The 14,300-nt window shown below is 41.7% G+C and overlaps 1 protein-coding gene across 1 annotated transcript; it reads left to right on the top strand.

Annotated features, from left to right (window-relative positions):
- Positions 1–633: 633 nt before the first annotated feature.
- Positions 634–13,665, top strand: gpr107 (G protein-coupled receptor 107). Its single transcript, XM_062554529.1, has 18 exons — positions 634–762; positions 1,322–1,444; positions 1,555–1,605; positions 1,764–1,849; positions 2,511–2,626; positions 2,962–2,993; positions 3,096–3,155; positions 3,272–3,379; positions 3,649–3,782; positions 4,222–4,297; positions 4,405–4,478; positions 5,603–5,720; positions 5,939–6,069; positions 6,613–6,656; positions 8,635–8,684; positions 9,020–9,103; positions 9,633–9,757; positions 12,188–13,665. Exons 1-18 carry the CDS (start codon positions 664–666, stop codon positions 12,276–12,278), a joined length of 1,602 nt encoding a protein of 533 aa, XP_062410513.1. The 5' UTR covers positions 634–663; the 3' UTR covers positions 12,279–13,665.
- Positions 13,666–14,300: the final 635 nt, after the last annotated feature.

Genomic DNA, 14,300 nt, shown 5'->3' with positions numbered 1-14,300 from the left:
GCTTCCAATTTGTATTGCAATGAACATTTCCATTACTGTGTAATAGATCGAACAGTGGTGTGTCTATACATTTCCATGACACATTTGTGCTTGTTTACTTTTGCTTCTTAAATTTTAGAAGAGGACTTGCATCTCTTTTGAGTACATGACTTGTGTCATTAATGAATTGTTCACTGGATGTAGTTTCCTGTGCCTTGTGTGAAACTATGTCCTGATCACAAAACCTGTGTGGAGTTGGCCGAAGCTGTCAAGGCTGTATCTACTTATACTAAGAAAATGAAAATAAATGTTTATAATGATGAAAAATATGAAAATGGATCTTCCTGCATAATGTCACACAGTACTAGGCACCTAGATCAGCCCTCTAAAATGGCAATTTTCATAAATGACTTGACCTTCCAAATAGATTTTTGTTTCAGATGATGGGTATGCTAAATCATTTTGCAAAATAGGCATTTATTGCATGGTATGTGGTTTACCGTGCTAGATAACGGAACAATATGCCACCTGTTAGCAATAATAATGTGCCTGTTCCTGGCATAAATATATTTCTGAAAATACTGTACCTTGTATGTCCTGGGCTGGCGCGGTCCCTGCTGACGTTGTTTACGTTTTGCACGGACGTAATTTCTACCGGAAGCAGAGAGATATGTCCCTTTAAAGATGGCGTCTGACAAAAGATATGTATACGCGGGGACTGTGGTGTTTTTGTCATATTTTATAATTGGATGCCACGCTAGACTGCACCATCTGGTACTAAAGGTACATATGTCGTAGACCACTCCAAATTTATTTTGGGTCATGACTTCTGCCTTCATGGGTAACAGCTGACGTTACTGATACGTGCTAGCAAGCTAGCTAGCAAGCTATTTACTGTTGATGGATGCTATGCACTTTCACTAGACATTCAGCATGCCTTCTAAGCTGACTAGTTTCCCTGTTTACACATAAGTTACTATTGATGCACATACATTTGTTGACAAGGCATTGTGCTTGCTGTGAATTGTATCATGTTCTCTCAAACAAATTAAGAATCTCGTAAGTTAGCATTGCCAGTGTGAAGCTTGACAGTAATGTAGACAAATCAGCTATCTGATTTTGTATTGTATGTAACATGAGATGGTTTTGTAAACTGTAGTTCCACGTCATTTTATTGTACCAGTCTGTGTTATATATATATATAACCGTAAATGTCTTTCTATGTTATATGAATCTTAGCTGATATTGATGAATGAAATAGTCGAGATCCGAAGCTTTGCCATGTCTGACACTGTCCTGGCGAATTCAAAGTTAATGCTAGTCTCTGCTCAATTGATTTCAGGATGACATCCGGCAGAAAGTACACCTTAACACCTTTGGGTTTTACAAAAATGGTTACATGACTGTGAGCCTGAACAGCCTCATGATAAATGAGGTGATAATCGAAGACGTTGATAGCAGCACGGTAACGTTGCCACGCATAGGCTACTTTACCTTTTTAATTACCATATTGTATTAAACTAATGGTGATTCAACTGTCATAACTCATTTGGATGTATTGTTTTCAAATCTCAGATTGGATTCATTTTGGACAAAACTAACAGCAATGGTTTTGCTTCATACTTGGTAAGCATTCATTCAGCACGGTGTATTATGCTGTGTTGGAAGAGCAATAGGTCAGTCATAACTAATGTGATAAATTAGTAAGCTGTTGTGTCATGTTTTTAAGTGCTGAGTGAGGTTTGTGTGAAGACTCATGTGCTGTACTCTGTTTTGTGTGTCAGGATGATGACTCTGGGTTTTGTGTCCTGAAGAAGACACCCAGTAGTGATGCGGTGGTGTTGCTTCTGTTGGATTTCAACGGGCCAGAGTAAGTTTTCACCAAAAACAAAACCATAATAATGAGACTTGAGATAATAATAGATCATTAATATACTTGATTGATAGATTTTGAATGATCAGGCAGAATTCTAAAACAAGCTATTAATTTATTCATTTAGGTAATCTAGTTTAGTCCTACCCAGAGCCATAGAAAGAGAGAGTTGCAACACTCTTTGATGTTGCCGCCACACGATCAAAAGTTCCAAAAAACCATGCCATTTTTTCCTATGGATGTCTATGGGAGTGTCGCCACTCTGTTTGACTACCGCTCTGGGGATAGGGGGGCATGCAACTGATGTCAACTCCAATGGATAAGGGGTAGTATTAATTACAGCTACTAGTGAAATGGTTGAGAAAAGCTAGGAGGTAGGAGACTCTGCAACACCGGACTGTGTGACGTAGTAGGTAAGGAGGGTTTAAATCCTACAAATGGATTGAGTGATGTCTGTCAATCAATCCTATGGGCTAATGGGCAACCTATCAGATGTAGAGGTTTTGCGTTTGCTGGACAACGGCAATATCCATGGTTGCTAGCTTAAAGCTATTTGATAACCAGTGCTGGGACTGCACTGTTTGCTAACCTACAGTGTGGTGTGAAGATACTAGATCCAAGCTGTTGATACAGATTGTGTCTGTTCGTATGATTTCAGAGTAACCATAAAGACCTCAGCAGAGGAAGGTCTCTTTCCCCAAATCATACCTATCTTGGCAGGAAGTGCAAATACAGGACCAGATGGGAAGCAGGAGAAAGATGTGGACAAAACAGGTACACAAGCACATTTAAATACCATATACACATGCACATTTATATTTATATTTATATTTAAGACATGTACAGACCATTTATACACATGCACATTTATATTTATATTTAAGACATGTACAGACCATTTATACACATGCACATTTATATTTATATTTAAGATATCCGGCATGCAAATGTTCAAACTTTCACTTCTCTAAAAACTGTTGAAGTGCTGACATGCCTGTATGGAATGTTTAATTGAGATCAATCAATTGATGTATTGTGTAATCTAATTCATCATGAATCCAAACTGGTTACTTACTGATATGCGTTTTGTTTTGTCTCTGGGTAAACAGTTGAGTCTAAAGTCACAAAGGAGCCTCCTGTGGTAAGGCTGATATAGTGGAACAATCTCCTTTAATTTTTCATAACCCCTTTCAACTACTTTAATAGCATTAACTTGTCTGAATACCATCTGTGTCTCTTTCAGGTTACGATCAAAGAGCCCACATATCCTTTGGTGAAGAGAGGGGATAGTTACTCATTTAGGGTATGTATCCGGTGCTATTCCTTTGTCAACACTGTAGTCTACACTGGTTTTCCCAAAAGGTGTTTGTATTTTCTGATGCTGGTTTGACTTTTTTTTTTCTTGTTTCATTCTGTCAGTTTTATTTCAATGTCACCACTGATGACCAGCAAGGCTTGTACAACTTCTACTTCTACAACTGCTACAGCAGGAACGCTCAGACCAACCTGCTGAAGTTCAGCCTTGATGTAAGAGCTTGCTTCTTACTCAGAGTAGTCCTTTTTAACATTGGTTTAATGTGTGTTCAGTACATGAAGTCAAAAGGAAACATGGGGAAACCAATCATCCAGTTGTTTTCGTAATGGCTCCATGAATGGCTACATTATATTGATTAACATTGTGACTTTAAAATGTACAACTTCAGAGAGTGTGAGAGAGTGAGTGAGTGAGTGAGTAAGAGAAAGAGACTGAATTGACAGTGAAACATTAAAGGAATGAATGGGCTGTCTCTTTGTAGATCAATATTGAGGAGAAGAACCCTAACAGCTTCCTGTCGGCAGGCGAGATCCCTCTGCCTAAACTCTACATCTTCATGTCCATGCTCTTCTTCATCATCGGGACACTCTGGGTCCACGTGCTCCACACCAGGAGGTAAGCTCTGTGGCATCTCACAAGACATTCTGCCTAGTGGAAATGCAATTCCCTTGGGAGAGCATCTAATCCAAAGGAATGTTAGTGTATTACCTGATAGAAACCACTAGGGGTCACCCTCATCGTGCAAATCAATGTCAATTCATGATCATATGTAAGAGACAAATAATATGGAAATATTAATGGATTCCAAAGGTACTATTCAGAAAATGCCTATTTAGACAATCAGAAAATGCACATTTAGACTGTCAGAGCATGTTATTTTATTCCTCCTTCTAATCTACCTCCTGATGTTTTCCACTGAAACAAAACACACGGTTTGGCACTTAGGCACTTAAGCATTTTAATTAGGCGCTGCACTTTTGCATTTTTTTTTTTTTTTAACAGGTATTTTTTTTATCTCTCTCTGTGTGCTGTCTGACATTCATTTATTTCACAGTGCGGATGTTTACAAAATCCACTGGCTTATGGCAGCTCTTCCGTTCACCAAATCGCTCTCTTTGGTGTTCCATGCAGTGAGTGCACCCTCATAGTAAACTGTGCACTGTATGCTTTACACCTTAAGCAAGGGGTCGATGTTGTGTACAGACTAATCAGTAGGTTGTGTCTGGTTCTCCCTCAGATTGACTACTACTACATCTCCAACCAGGGCTTCCCCATTGAGGGATGGGCTGTTGTCTACTACATCACGCATCTGTAAGTGCTCTGGAAATATTTGGTGATTTAAAGATGACCTAGAATGGAAAAACATTTTTACCTTGGCTTTGTTGAGTATAGAGAGTTTGGTGCATGGCCACAGCTATGGGGTCATTCCACCTCAATTCAACAAATGCCTTCTGCTTGACCATCTCAGATTTTACCACCTAAAGAGTAACCATTTAAACTAACTTAGCCAAAATATTAGCTTGGTATACCTAATACATCCAGAGAAAAAACATTTTGAACATGGTACCCCCCTTCTGATTTTTGGCACATTTGCGCCCTCATCTAAATCTGCAGCAAAGTTCAGATGTTATTATCTGAAGAAGTGTTCAAGCTAAAGACTTCAAATTTTCTGTGAATAATGATTGCTAACTATAGATTCAACATGGACATCCGTAAGGCGTATGTGTTTGAAGTTTGAAGTTTGAAGCAAATCTGAGATGTCTAAAATCCGTTGAATTGAGGTGGAATGACCGTATGGTGAACTGTAAACATGGTTGCTTCCTCCTTCATATGCAAATCTCAGACTTGTAGATGACCACTTTTAAAAAACAAAAAAAACAAATCTGAACAAAGACGGACTGTGGCGCAAATACAGGCTGTGACGCAAACCGTTCCTCCACAAGTTACATTACTTTGAGTTGGAGATACAGGTACTGGTACTGGTACAGGTACTGTAGAGGTTGCTGGAGCCTGTTGGAGGTGCTAGATAATATCTACTAGAATGGACGATTGTAGTCCCCAGCCTAATCATCATGTGGGTTTGTAGAATAGAATGTTTTTGTTGAGCGAAAGTTGCACAGGGGGCGCTGTGGCGCAACAGGCTACAGCGCTCGTACCACATATGGGTCAGAGTGCCCGTCATTTCAATTGCGGTAATTTCCCCGATCCAAACCCCATCTCTCTCTTCCACTCGCTTCCTGCCTCTCTCTACTGTCCCAAAAAATATACTTAAAAAAAGAGAGAGAACAAGGTACAATACTCTGTTCATCCATTCTATGTCATCTTTTAAGAGGTGTTTAAAATGGTGTCAGATCTGAGCACTTATGTCTACATTTTGCAGTAAAGCCTGTTCGGTCAGTCAAGCTGAGGGTGCAGTAACTGTGTTGTCTCTCCAGGTTAAAGGGCGCTCTCTTGTTCATCACAATAGCCTTGATAGGGACTGGTTGGGCTTTTGTGAAGCACATTCTCTCTGACAAAGATAAGAAGATCTTCATGATAGTTATCCCTCTTCAGGTAAAGTAGTCTTAAACTGTTAGTATTTACCCTCTTTCTACTGTTACTCCATTTGTCCTCTCGTTATGACAATTACAATTACTGCCATTGTGATAACAATGAGCATGCAGAATTGCAGACAGGACTGAAACTGTTGCAGTAAGTCATGTAATCATCAGACATTTACAAAAGATGTAAATCGTGTGCCTTGATCTCAACTGCTATTTCCCTATCCTCAGGTGTTGGCCAACGTAGCCTACATTATCATCGAGTCAACAGAGGAGGGCAGCACTGAGTACGGTTTGTGGATGGAGATCCTCTTCCTAGTGGACCTGCTGTGCTGTGGGGCCATCCTCTTCCCTGTCGTCTGGTACGTATCTTGCGAAGATACTTGCGAAACTGAACACCAATCAGCCATCTACAAAAAGCCCTCAGTTTAGCCATTGTAAATGGTGATGTGAATGGTATATATGCCAGTGTTGTCATGTTGTACTTGTGTGTAGAGTTTTGGCACTATGAGCAAAGTTTTGTGAAATGTATTCAAGCAAGGTGTTTTATGTAAAGTAGACTAGTGTGTTCCTCCTGATCTGAAAGTGTATGCATATGATGCAAGTGTGTTTCATTTTGTCATCAGAGTTTCATTTTGACAAAAGATTGTTAGGTTTTGATAGCAGAGTTTAGGAACTGATAGTAGAATTTCAATTGGACATAGATGTGAAAGGTATATTTCCTAGTGTCATGTTTACTTGTGTGTAGAGTTTTGGCACAGTGAGCGAAGTTTTGCAAAATGTGTTCAAGCAACGGGCAAAAACTGTAATACAGATCTGGGATAAATGTTGAGTGATCAGCATGTTTGTGCTTGGTTGGAAGTGAACTGACTCTGATGTGCATGTTGTCCACTGTTATTCTGCAGGTCAATCAGACATCTTCAGGAGGCCTCAGCAACAGATGGAAAAGGTATGAAGCTGCCAAATTTCCAGCTGTCACTCTATGATGCATTTTCAAAAGTATGCTCTGGTGCTTAACAATAGCAATACCTGCTCCAGCAGTGTTGTTTCAAAATAGCACTTAGTTCTAGTCCTATGCACAGTTGAAGACAAAATCCCCCGAGTCTCCAGGATTAATTCCCTCCTCAGGGGTTAAATTGAAGAATATTGGAAGTTTAGAATAAGCCATTGTATTGACGGTAAAAAGGAATAGAACACTTTGCACATAGAAGGAGTTACATTTACTCTAACACGTTCACTTTAGGCTGGTTTCCCGTGTGTCTTAAGTCAGCAACAGTTGGCCTGCGGGCCAAAGCTGGCCCCGCCATCAATGTCATTTGGCCCGCCAAATTATTCTGATAGTTTGATTTTTTTCTTTTTGATAATTTTTTAATTTCAAGTGTCTATCTACAAATAGCCTTATTCACCAATCAGACTGTGGGTGTGTGAACACATATGAGGGGAAAGTGAAGTGCATAGCCCTCTGCTACTTCAGTTTTGCGCTTTCGTGCCACTGTCTGGATAGGCCATCTTGATGGTTCCGCCTTTTCTCACGGTCCTGTCTGATATTACAGTATATTCCTTGCAAACAGCCACAACTTGGTAGCAGATCAGACACACAGGCTTTGCATTTGTGAAACCGGCTAAGATGAAAGCAAAGTTTTCCTTCCATTCCTCTCCAAAAGGCTCTACCTTCACTGTCCATTTTCCTCTTTGGACTTTTTGACAAAGACATTTTCTTCCAGCTAACTCTTAGCTAATTTCACTCTGCACGCTACTATTTCTTGTAGGCAAACAAAACGTTAACATTGTATGTCAGGAGATGGGTCGAGTATTTAAGATTAAAAGACAGATAGACTATATCCATAATAATAATTAGAGTAAGTCAGACTCTGTGTTAAGCAGTCCATCATTGCCAAAATGATGCTGTCATTTATTATTCACAATATTGAAAGGGAAGATAAAATACAGTTCATTAAGGGCTTGTAATGACTCAAGTAGACCATCAATGCTTTATTTTTTCATGTGTTATTTTTTATCCATTCTCCGTGTGTAGAACAATGAAACAAATGAAACAATTTTTAATCCATGTATGTTATACCACGTCATAATGTTACTTATACAGATGCTTCCTTTAGTGTTCAATGTGGTATTCATTGAGCAGTGTGGTTTTGGACAACGCTGGGCTTAGTTCAGCAAAGGGAGTGGCGGCCTGACAGCCAGGAATCAGGCCTATTGGCTGCCTCTGTGGTGCCAACAGCTCCAATTGGCTCGTGGTCAGAGATGATGATGAATGCCATGCTCTTCAGCAGTTGCATTTCCCTCTTTAGCACAGTAAGAGTGAGGACGTTGTCGTTGTCGTTGACATTAGAGGAGACAGTTTTAGGATACTGTCTTTGCTTGTATCTCCAGCACGAATTTTGACAGTGAACTTTGACAATGAATTCCCACCAGTGTCATCCAGAGTCTAAATGAATGCTGCCATGAAATAGACAGGGCTGTTGCTTTGGTGCATGCTGCCAACAGCTGTATTACAGCAAAAAACCTTTGATCTCTTTTTGGAATAACTTTTGTAGGCCTGCTTTCATGGTTGAAAGTTCTTCCACACTCAATGTCAACAAACTGTTTTTGTTTGGCTGCGCACTTAGATCTGCCTCTTACAAAAAAAAAAAGAAAGAGTCTCACAGAGGGGAAGGAAAACACGCTGAAGGTCGTAGCAACGGGCAGCAGCTATGACTCAGCACTGGCTAACGCTAACATTGGGCTCCTACATCAGTAGATGAACCAACAGGAGCGTTAGCTGCCAATTATGATTCCAAACACAGCTCAAAGTGATGCTGATGCTCCACAGACAGTGGCACCTTTTCCCCCCCCCCAACAGGCAGACCACCGACGAAGACGTATTATAAACAAGGGTTTAAAGGCTTGTGTTGTTGTTGTCTTTCTAGCTGCTATCAATCTTGCCCAGCTGAAGCTGTTTAGACACTACTATGTGATGGTATGTATGCAGACACACTCATTGCACACACACACACACACACACACACACACACACACACACACACACATTTTATCACCTAGATCCTTCCCATTGCTTGTCTGAAACGTTAGCTAATGTACTGAATTGTCATGTGGATTGCAAAATGCGGTATTCAACAGAAGAGTAGATTCATGTTTTCAGTATTTTTGTGTCGCTTAGCCGTTTAAAATGTCACTTTTGGTGGTGGAACACGGTTTAGATGTCCTCTCCCAGACTCCTGAATCGATTTAGTGCATGTGGATACGCAGTTGGTATGAAATTGGCTGACTCTTGCTTCTCTCTTTCTGTCTTAGATTGTGTGCTACATTTATTTCACGCGCATAATTGCCATTCTCATCAAAATCATCGTGCCCTTCCAGTGGAAATGGCTGTACCAGGTAAGGGCTGTCTCCATGTGCGTGGCTGGAGATATCTCATTGTACATTTGTGTGTGCGCATGTGTATTGGTTCAGTTACCCGTACAAGGATACGAGTCTGAGACTAAGAGAAAACTTGCTCTCAGACAAAAAGAAAAAAAAGCTTTTTGTCTGAGAGCTTTATCTCTGTATGGAACACTGACTGACTGTTTTCACCTTATGTCATATGTCATAAACTGAATGGAATTGAAATTGAAGGTATACATTGGAAGGTGATGCATATGTGACGCGTGTTCTGGAGTGGTCGTGTTGGCTATGTCTAAGTGTAAGTGTAAAGGCCGGCGCCCACTGGACACGTACGCAGCACGGCGTGACAAGAAAAAAAAAAATAGAGAACTCCATTGTTTTTAACGGAGCAAAACCCACTAGAAACGTCTGCCACGTGGCAGCCGCACAGGGTTAGCTGAACGCCGTGTCCGGTGGGCGCCGTGTCCGGTGAGCGTTGTGTAAGTGTGTGTGTAAGTGACGCGTGTTGTGTGCTGTTGTGCAGCTGCTGGATGAGTTGGCCACGCTGACCTTCTTCTTCCTGACGGGGCACAAGTTCAGGCCCGCCTCCTACAACCCCTACCTGCTCCTGTCTGTGGAGGATGAGGAGGACCTGGAGATGGATGATGTGTAAGAGACACACACACACACGTACACACACACACACACACACACACACACACACACACACACACACACACACACACACATACAGTATGTGCAGTTATACTGTATACTTGCTTTTCATATGACAAAGACGTGTTTTATTACTTGAACTGGAACTTGATGGTTGTCTGAAATGGAAGCTTTTTGAGACCCATTTAGAGGAGTCCTTCAATGGAGAACATTTCAGGTCAATCTGTGTGATTTAGGTGTAGTAGAGAACAATAGGCATAGGTGTAGTGGAGAGAAAATGTAGACTGATGTCTTTTTCCAAGACTTGTTATAAATAAAACAGCAATTCTGGAGTAGATAATGCAGGAGTACTCTGCCCTCGTTATGAGCTATGGTCAGTCACACACTACCTGTCCTGCTTAAAAGTGGTGCCCAAGGGCCCTGAGGGTCTGGACAGAGAGTCCACCAGCCGCCCAAACTGTGGGCTGCACCTGCTCTCTGTCCCCGTCATCTCTCAGCCATGAAGTTCCACTTATAGGCCTCCCCTTACCATGATCACCACACACACACACACACACACACAGACACAGACACACACACACACACACACACACAGAGAGAGAGAGAGACACACACACACAAACGCCTTGCTTTTCAAGTTCTGTTTTTAGCTTGGTCACCAGATCCCTTAGATGCTTCATCAACGTCAACTATTCTGTGAAAGTGTTGTCCTCATTCCTTCGTCTCCTCGTTCATTCATTTTTTTTTTTTTTTTGGGGGGGGGGGGGGGTTTCTTCGGCAGTCACACTTCAGTACATCACTCTCCTCCTCAAACCAGGAGCCTTGACCTGTCTCCTCTCCCCTCCCCCTCCTCTACCCCTCTTCTTACACCTCCCCACACACCCACACCCCACCCCCCCAATCCCCCCTGCATCATCTTCCCTGAGGCGTTGTGCCTCTCTCTCTCGCCTGCTGTCCCAACTCTTCCAGAAATAGCCCAGTGGCACTATGTGTCCTCGTTCCACTCTGCACACTCTCTCTCTCTCTCTCTCTCCCTCTCTCTCTCTCTTTCATTTTCTCTCTCTCTCTCTTTCATTTTCTCTCTCTCCCTCCCTCCTACTCGGCCCTGTTTTCTTTCCTGCTTTCCCGCTTTTCCCCCCCTTGACTCTCCATCCATCATCCTGAATGGAAACCTACTTTCCTCCCCACTTTTGGGTGTACACTTGAGTGCAACTTGGCGGGGGAGGAAGAAGCTTTTTAAAAATGAAGAGGGACAAAGTGAAAATCTATAAGATGTGGAGAGCCATTTTCAGCACGGTTGGACCAAAGAGGGTCAACTAAACAAATGATTGGCCAGTTGTTCCTTTGAACAGAGGTTTTCCATTCTGCTGTCAAGTGCCAAAAAATCCTTTTATGAGTTGAAACTGGGGAGTTTTGAAAAGATCCCGATAAAGGAATCTGACGCAAATCTGACGCCAGAGGGGTTTAGGCATTCCTGGATGCCAGGAGAGTTGGATCCAGAAAACGCTCACAGGTTGTTACAGGGCCATTAGAGATTGAGCTGCTTGGGGGGAGGTTCTTGATTCTGGGGACATGAACCAGGTAGATGCACACAGGGGAGTTGGTCATATAGGGGATGGGCTAAGGCAGTAGGCACTAAAGGGGAGTTGGCCGTATAGGGGATGGGCTAAGGCAGTGGGCACTAAAGGGGAGTTGGCCGTATAGGGGAGGGGCTAAGGCAGTGGGCACACAGGGGAGTTGGCCATACTGTATAGGGGATGGGCTAAGGCAGTGGGCACTAAAGGGGAGTTGGCCATACTGTATAGGGGATGGGCTAAGGCAGTGGGCACTGAAGGTGCTGATGTGGGGCATCTCTGCCACCCCATGGATTGGAGACCTGAATGGCAGGAGACCTTGGGCACCAGCACTTGCGGAGGGGCCTGGCAGGAGACTCGGGGACTGGGTTGTACAGTAGGGCAGCAGGAGACTTGGACGTGTTCCCTGCACATTCAGCTTGTGCACTGTTTCACAGGAGTGGAATTGAAAAAGCCCTCTTGAGCTGACACATGGTCAGCTGTGCCAGCACTCCAGCATTAGATCAGAGATTTAAAATTGGCTAAGGCTTTACTTAAGAGTCCGGTTTGGATCTTGTATGTGTTTGCTTACCCTGGGCAAGTGGGGGATCTCTCAGAACTTATCTAATAGATGATATAAGAACCTTTCTGTTAGCATTTTACTATTTTTGTTAATGTTTGCATTTAGACCAACATGATTTTTACCAGAAATAACCACATACATAGACACTTATTCAAAGTTTGCCTTAAAAGCAATAATAGTGTTGTATAGAGTTTGAGTTGTCATTAGTCTTGCCCTTTAGCTGGGTGCAAGTTTCCCAAGTCCCATAATGAAAAACGAAAGAATTTAGACATGTTCGGTTTCTTTCAGGATAACTACATCGACCGCTTTGGGAGAAGGAGTCAAGAAGGTGAAGAAGATCTCCAACGGGCCGTCAGAAGAACATGAGAGTGTGGCATGAAGGGAGCTCTCAGCTAATGTCTCTGGAGTCTTTCGCTTAAGAGGTCCAGAAGCATCCTGAAGCTGCATCGGAGACACTCCTGGATCAGGGCTCTCTACCACCCCCCCCCTCCCCCCTCCCCACCCCCCAGACGTCTCAGTGGACTCCTCTACTTCCCTTGTCTTAAAACAGACCAGTCTAATTCCAACGCTTCTGTACAGTTTATCTTGTAAAGGGTGTGTACACTTTGGAGATCTGGGTACTCAGCTCCTGGATACACTAATCTTCCGTTACAGTGGTCATTATAGTTACAACAGATACGCTTTGGTGCTGCTCTTTGTCATGTACAACTGATGTTTTGTTGTTTTTATTTTTGTTTTCTTTTTTTTTTGCCACCATTTTTATTTTGGCTAATTGATCTCAGTTATGAGTATGGCTATACATGCTCAGTGAGCTCTACCATATATAATGTAATTAAGTGGATTTTTTTTGGAGTTGATTATTTTTTACTTTTAATCTGTGCTCTCATAAGAGAGAGTAAGCGAGGAAATGACTTGAGTGTCTTCAGCGAGCTGTTTGGATGCAGGTGGGGTATTGGCACATATGGGGTGACCCAGACTGTGCTGATTTATAATGGGTCTCATTAGGTGATTTCAAAAGACCATGTTTAAGTGGAACATCTCACTCTTCATGTGGAAGAGACTAATGTTTCCTTAACGTTACACGCTTGTGAATATTATTACACTGCTGTTTTTGATGAGAATATTGAGCATACTGTTTTGGGTCGTTCCTGTATTCTAATGGGTTACGGTTTGAATTCCTTGAGATAACATTTACAGATAATCGATATGGGCCTCTGATCATTTGTAATATACCTATGATTTTTAACAGTATTTCCATGCAAAAGAAAGCATTTCAATTGCTTGAAATAATGCTGCCTAATTTGAAGATCTTAGAGTGGGGTTGTTATTTATTCAGTATTAGCTACTGCAATTGTTAAATAGTTTATGTTTTTTATTTTGTTTTTTTGAATAAGAGAACACTGAATGTATGGCATGGCAATATGGCCAAAGCATTACTCCTCGTTAGAGGACAGTTGATGTTTTCTGCCGAGATGGAGGTCTTGGACATTTTGCACTGAATTATAGTATTGTAAAATAAGCTCAAATATAAGACATGACCGTTCAAATTTGCTAAATAAAACTTTACAAAGGAAATTAACTCTGTTTAGGTCAAAACACTGATGCACATTTTTTTTGTGTGTGTTTTCTTTTTGAAAAATTGTATATACCACACATCTTTTTTTTCCTCTCTCCCTCATTTTGGGAGATCATGTGAAATGTTGAAGATTGGTCATTTTGGGAACTGTGATGAACACGTCTTTAATGCATAAAGTTGTTTTGAACTCTGATGCAGATTGGCTTCATTCATGTTATACAGAGGACAGTGCCACCATTCAGGTGGATTCCACTCTATTTATAGCTCTAATAGAGAAACAGTCCTCACCTTACCTCCTTTCCTCTTTAGGAGAGCTGAAACTGACCATTACAGCTTTAAGATTTTCACTTTTCATTTGGTAAGGTTATAGGACTCAAGGCCTTTCTGTACATTAACAGAGTGAAATAATCAATAGAGGTCATTTTTCCATCATATTCTCTCTGTCAGGAAAGCCGCTATTACTATCCAACTCATATAAAATGCTGGTATCCCCTGGGGGGTTTATCATAAATGGTAATTTCCCCCATACTCAGGGTTGAAGTGTGGGCCCTGCCCCTTGGGGGCTGTAGCCATGCATCTGAAAATGAGGTTAATTGCAGTGATTTGACCTGGCATTAACTGTGCTGTTAAACAAAAGTTTCTTGGCATTAGTGGAAGTTCTTGGGGCATTTCAAATCGTGTGGATGGCAAGTTGGCAGGCATTTGAGGCTGAAATATATATGTAAGAATGTGCTGCTTATCTTGACATGAGTGGCGTTGCTCATCACTATTTTGTTAAGGCAGTTCAAAGGCGATATGAATTCCAAAATTGGCGTGTCACGTGGT

The sequence above is a fragment of the Sardina pilchardus genome, chromosome 14, assembly GCF_963854185.1.
Source record: "Sardina pilchardus chromosome 14, fSarPil1.1, whole genome shotgun sequence".
Classification (NCBI taxonomy): Eukaryota; Metazoa; Chordata; class Actinopteri; order Clupeiformes; family Clupeidae; genus Sardina; species Sardina pilchardus.
This window is presented reverse-complemented; position numbering and strand designations above follow the sequence as displayed.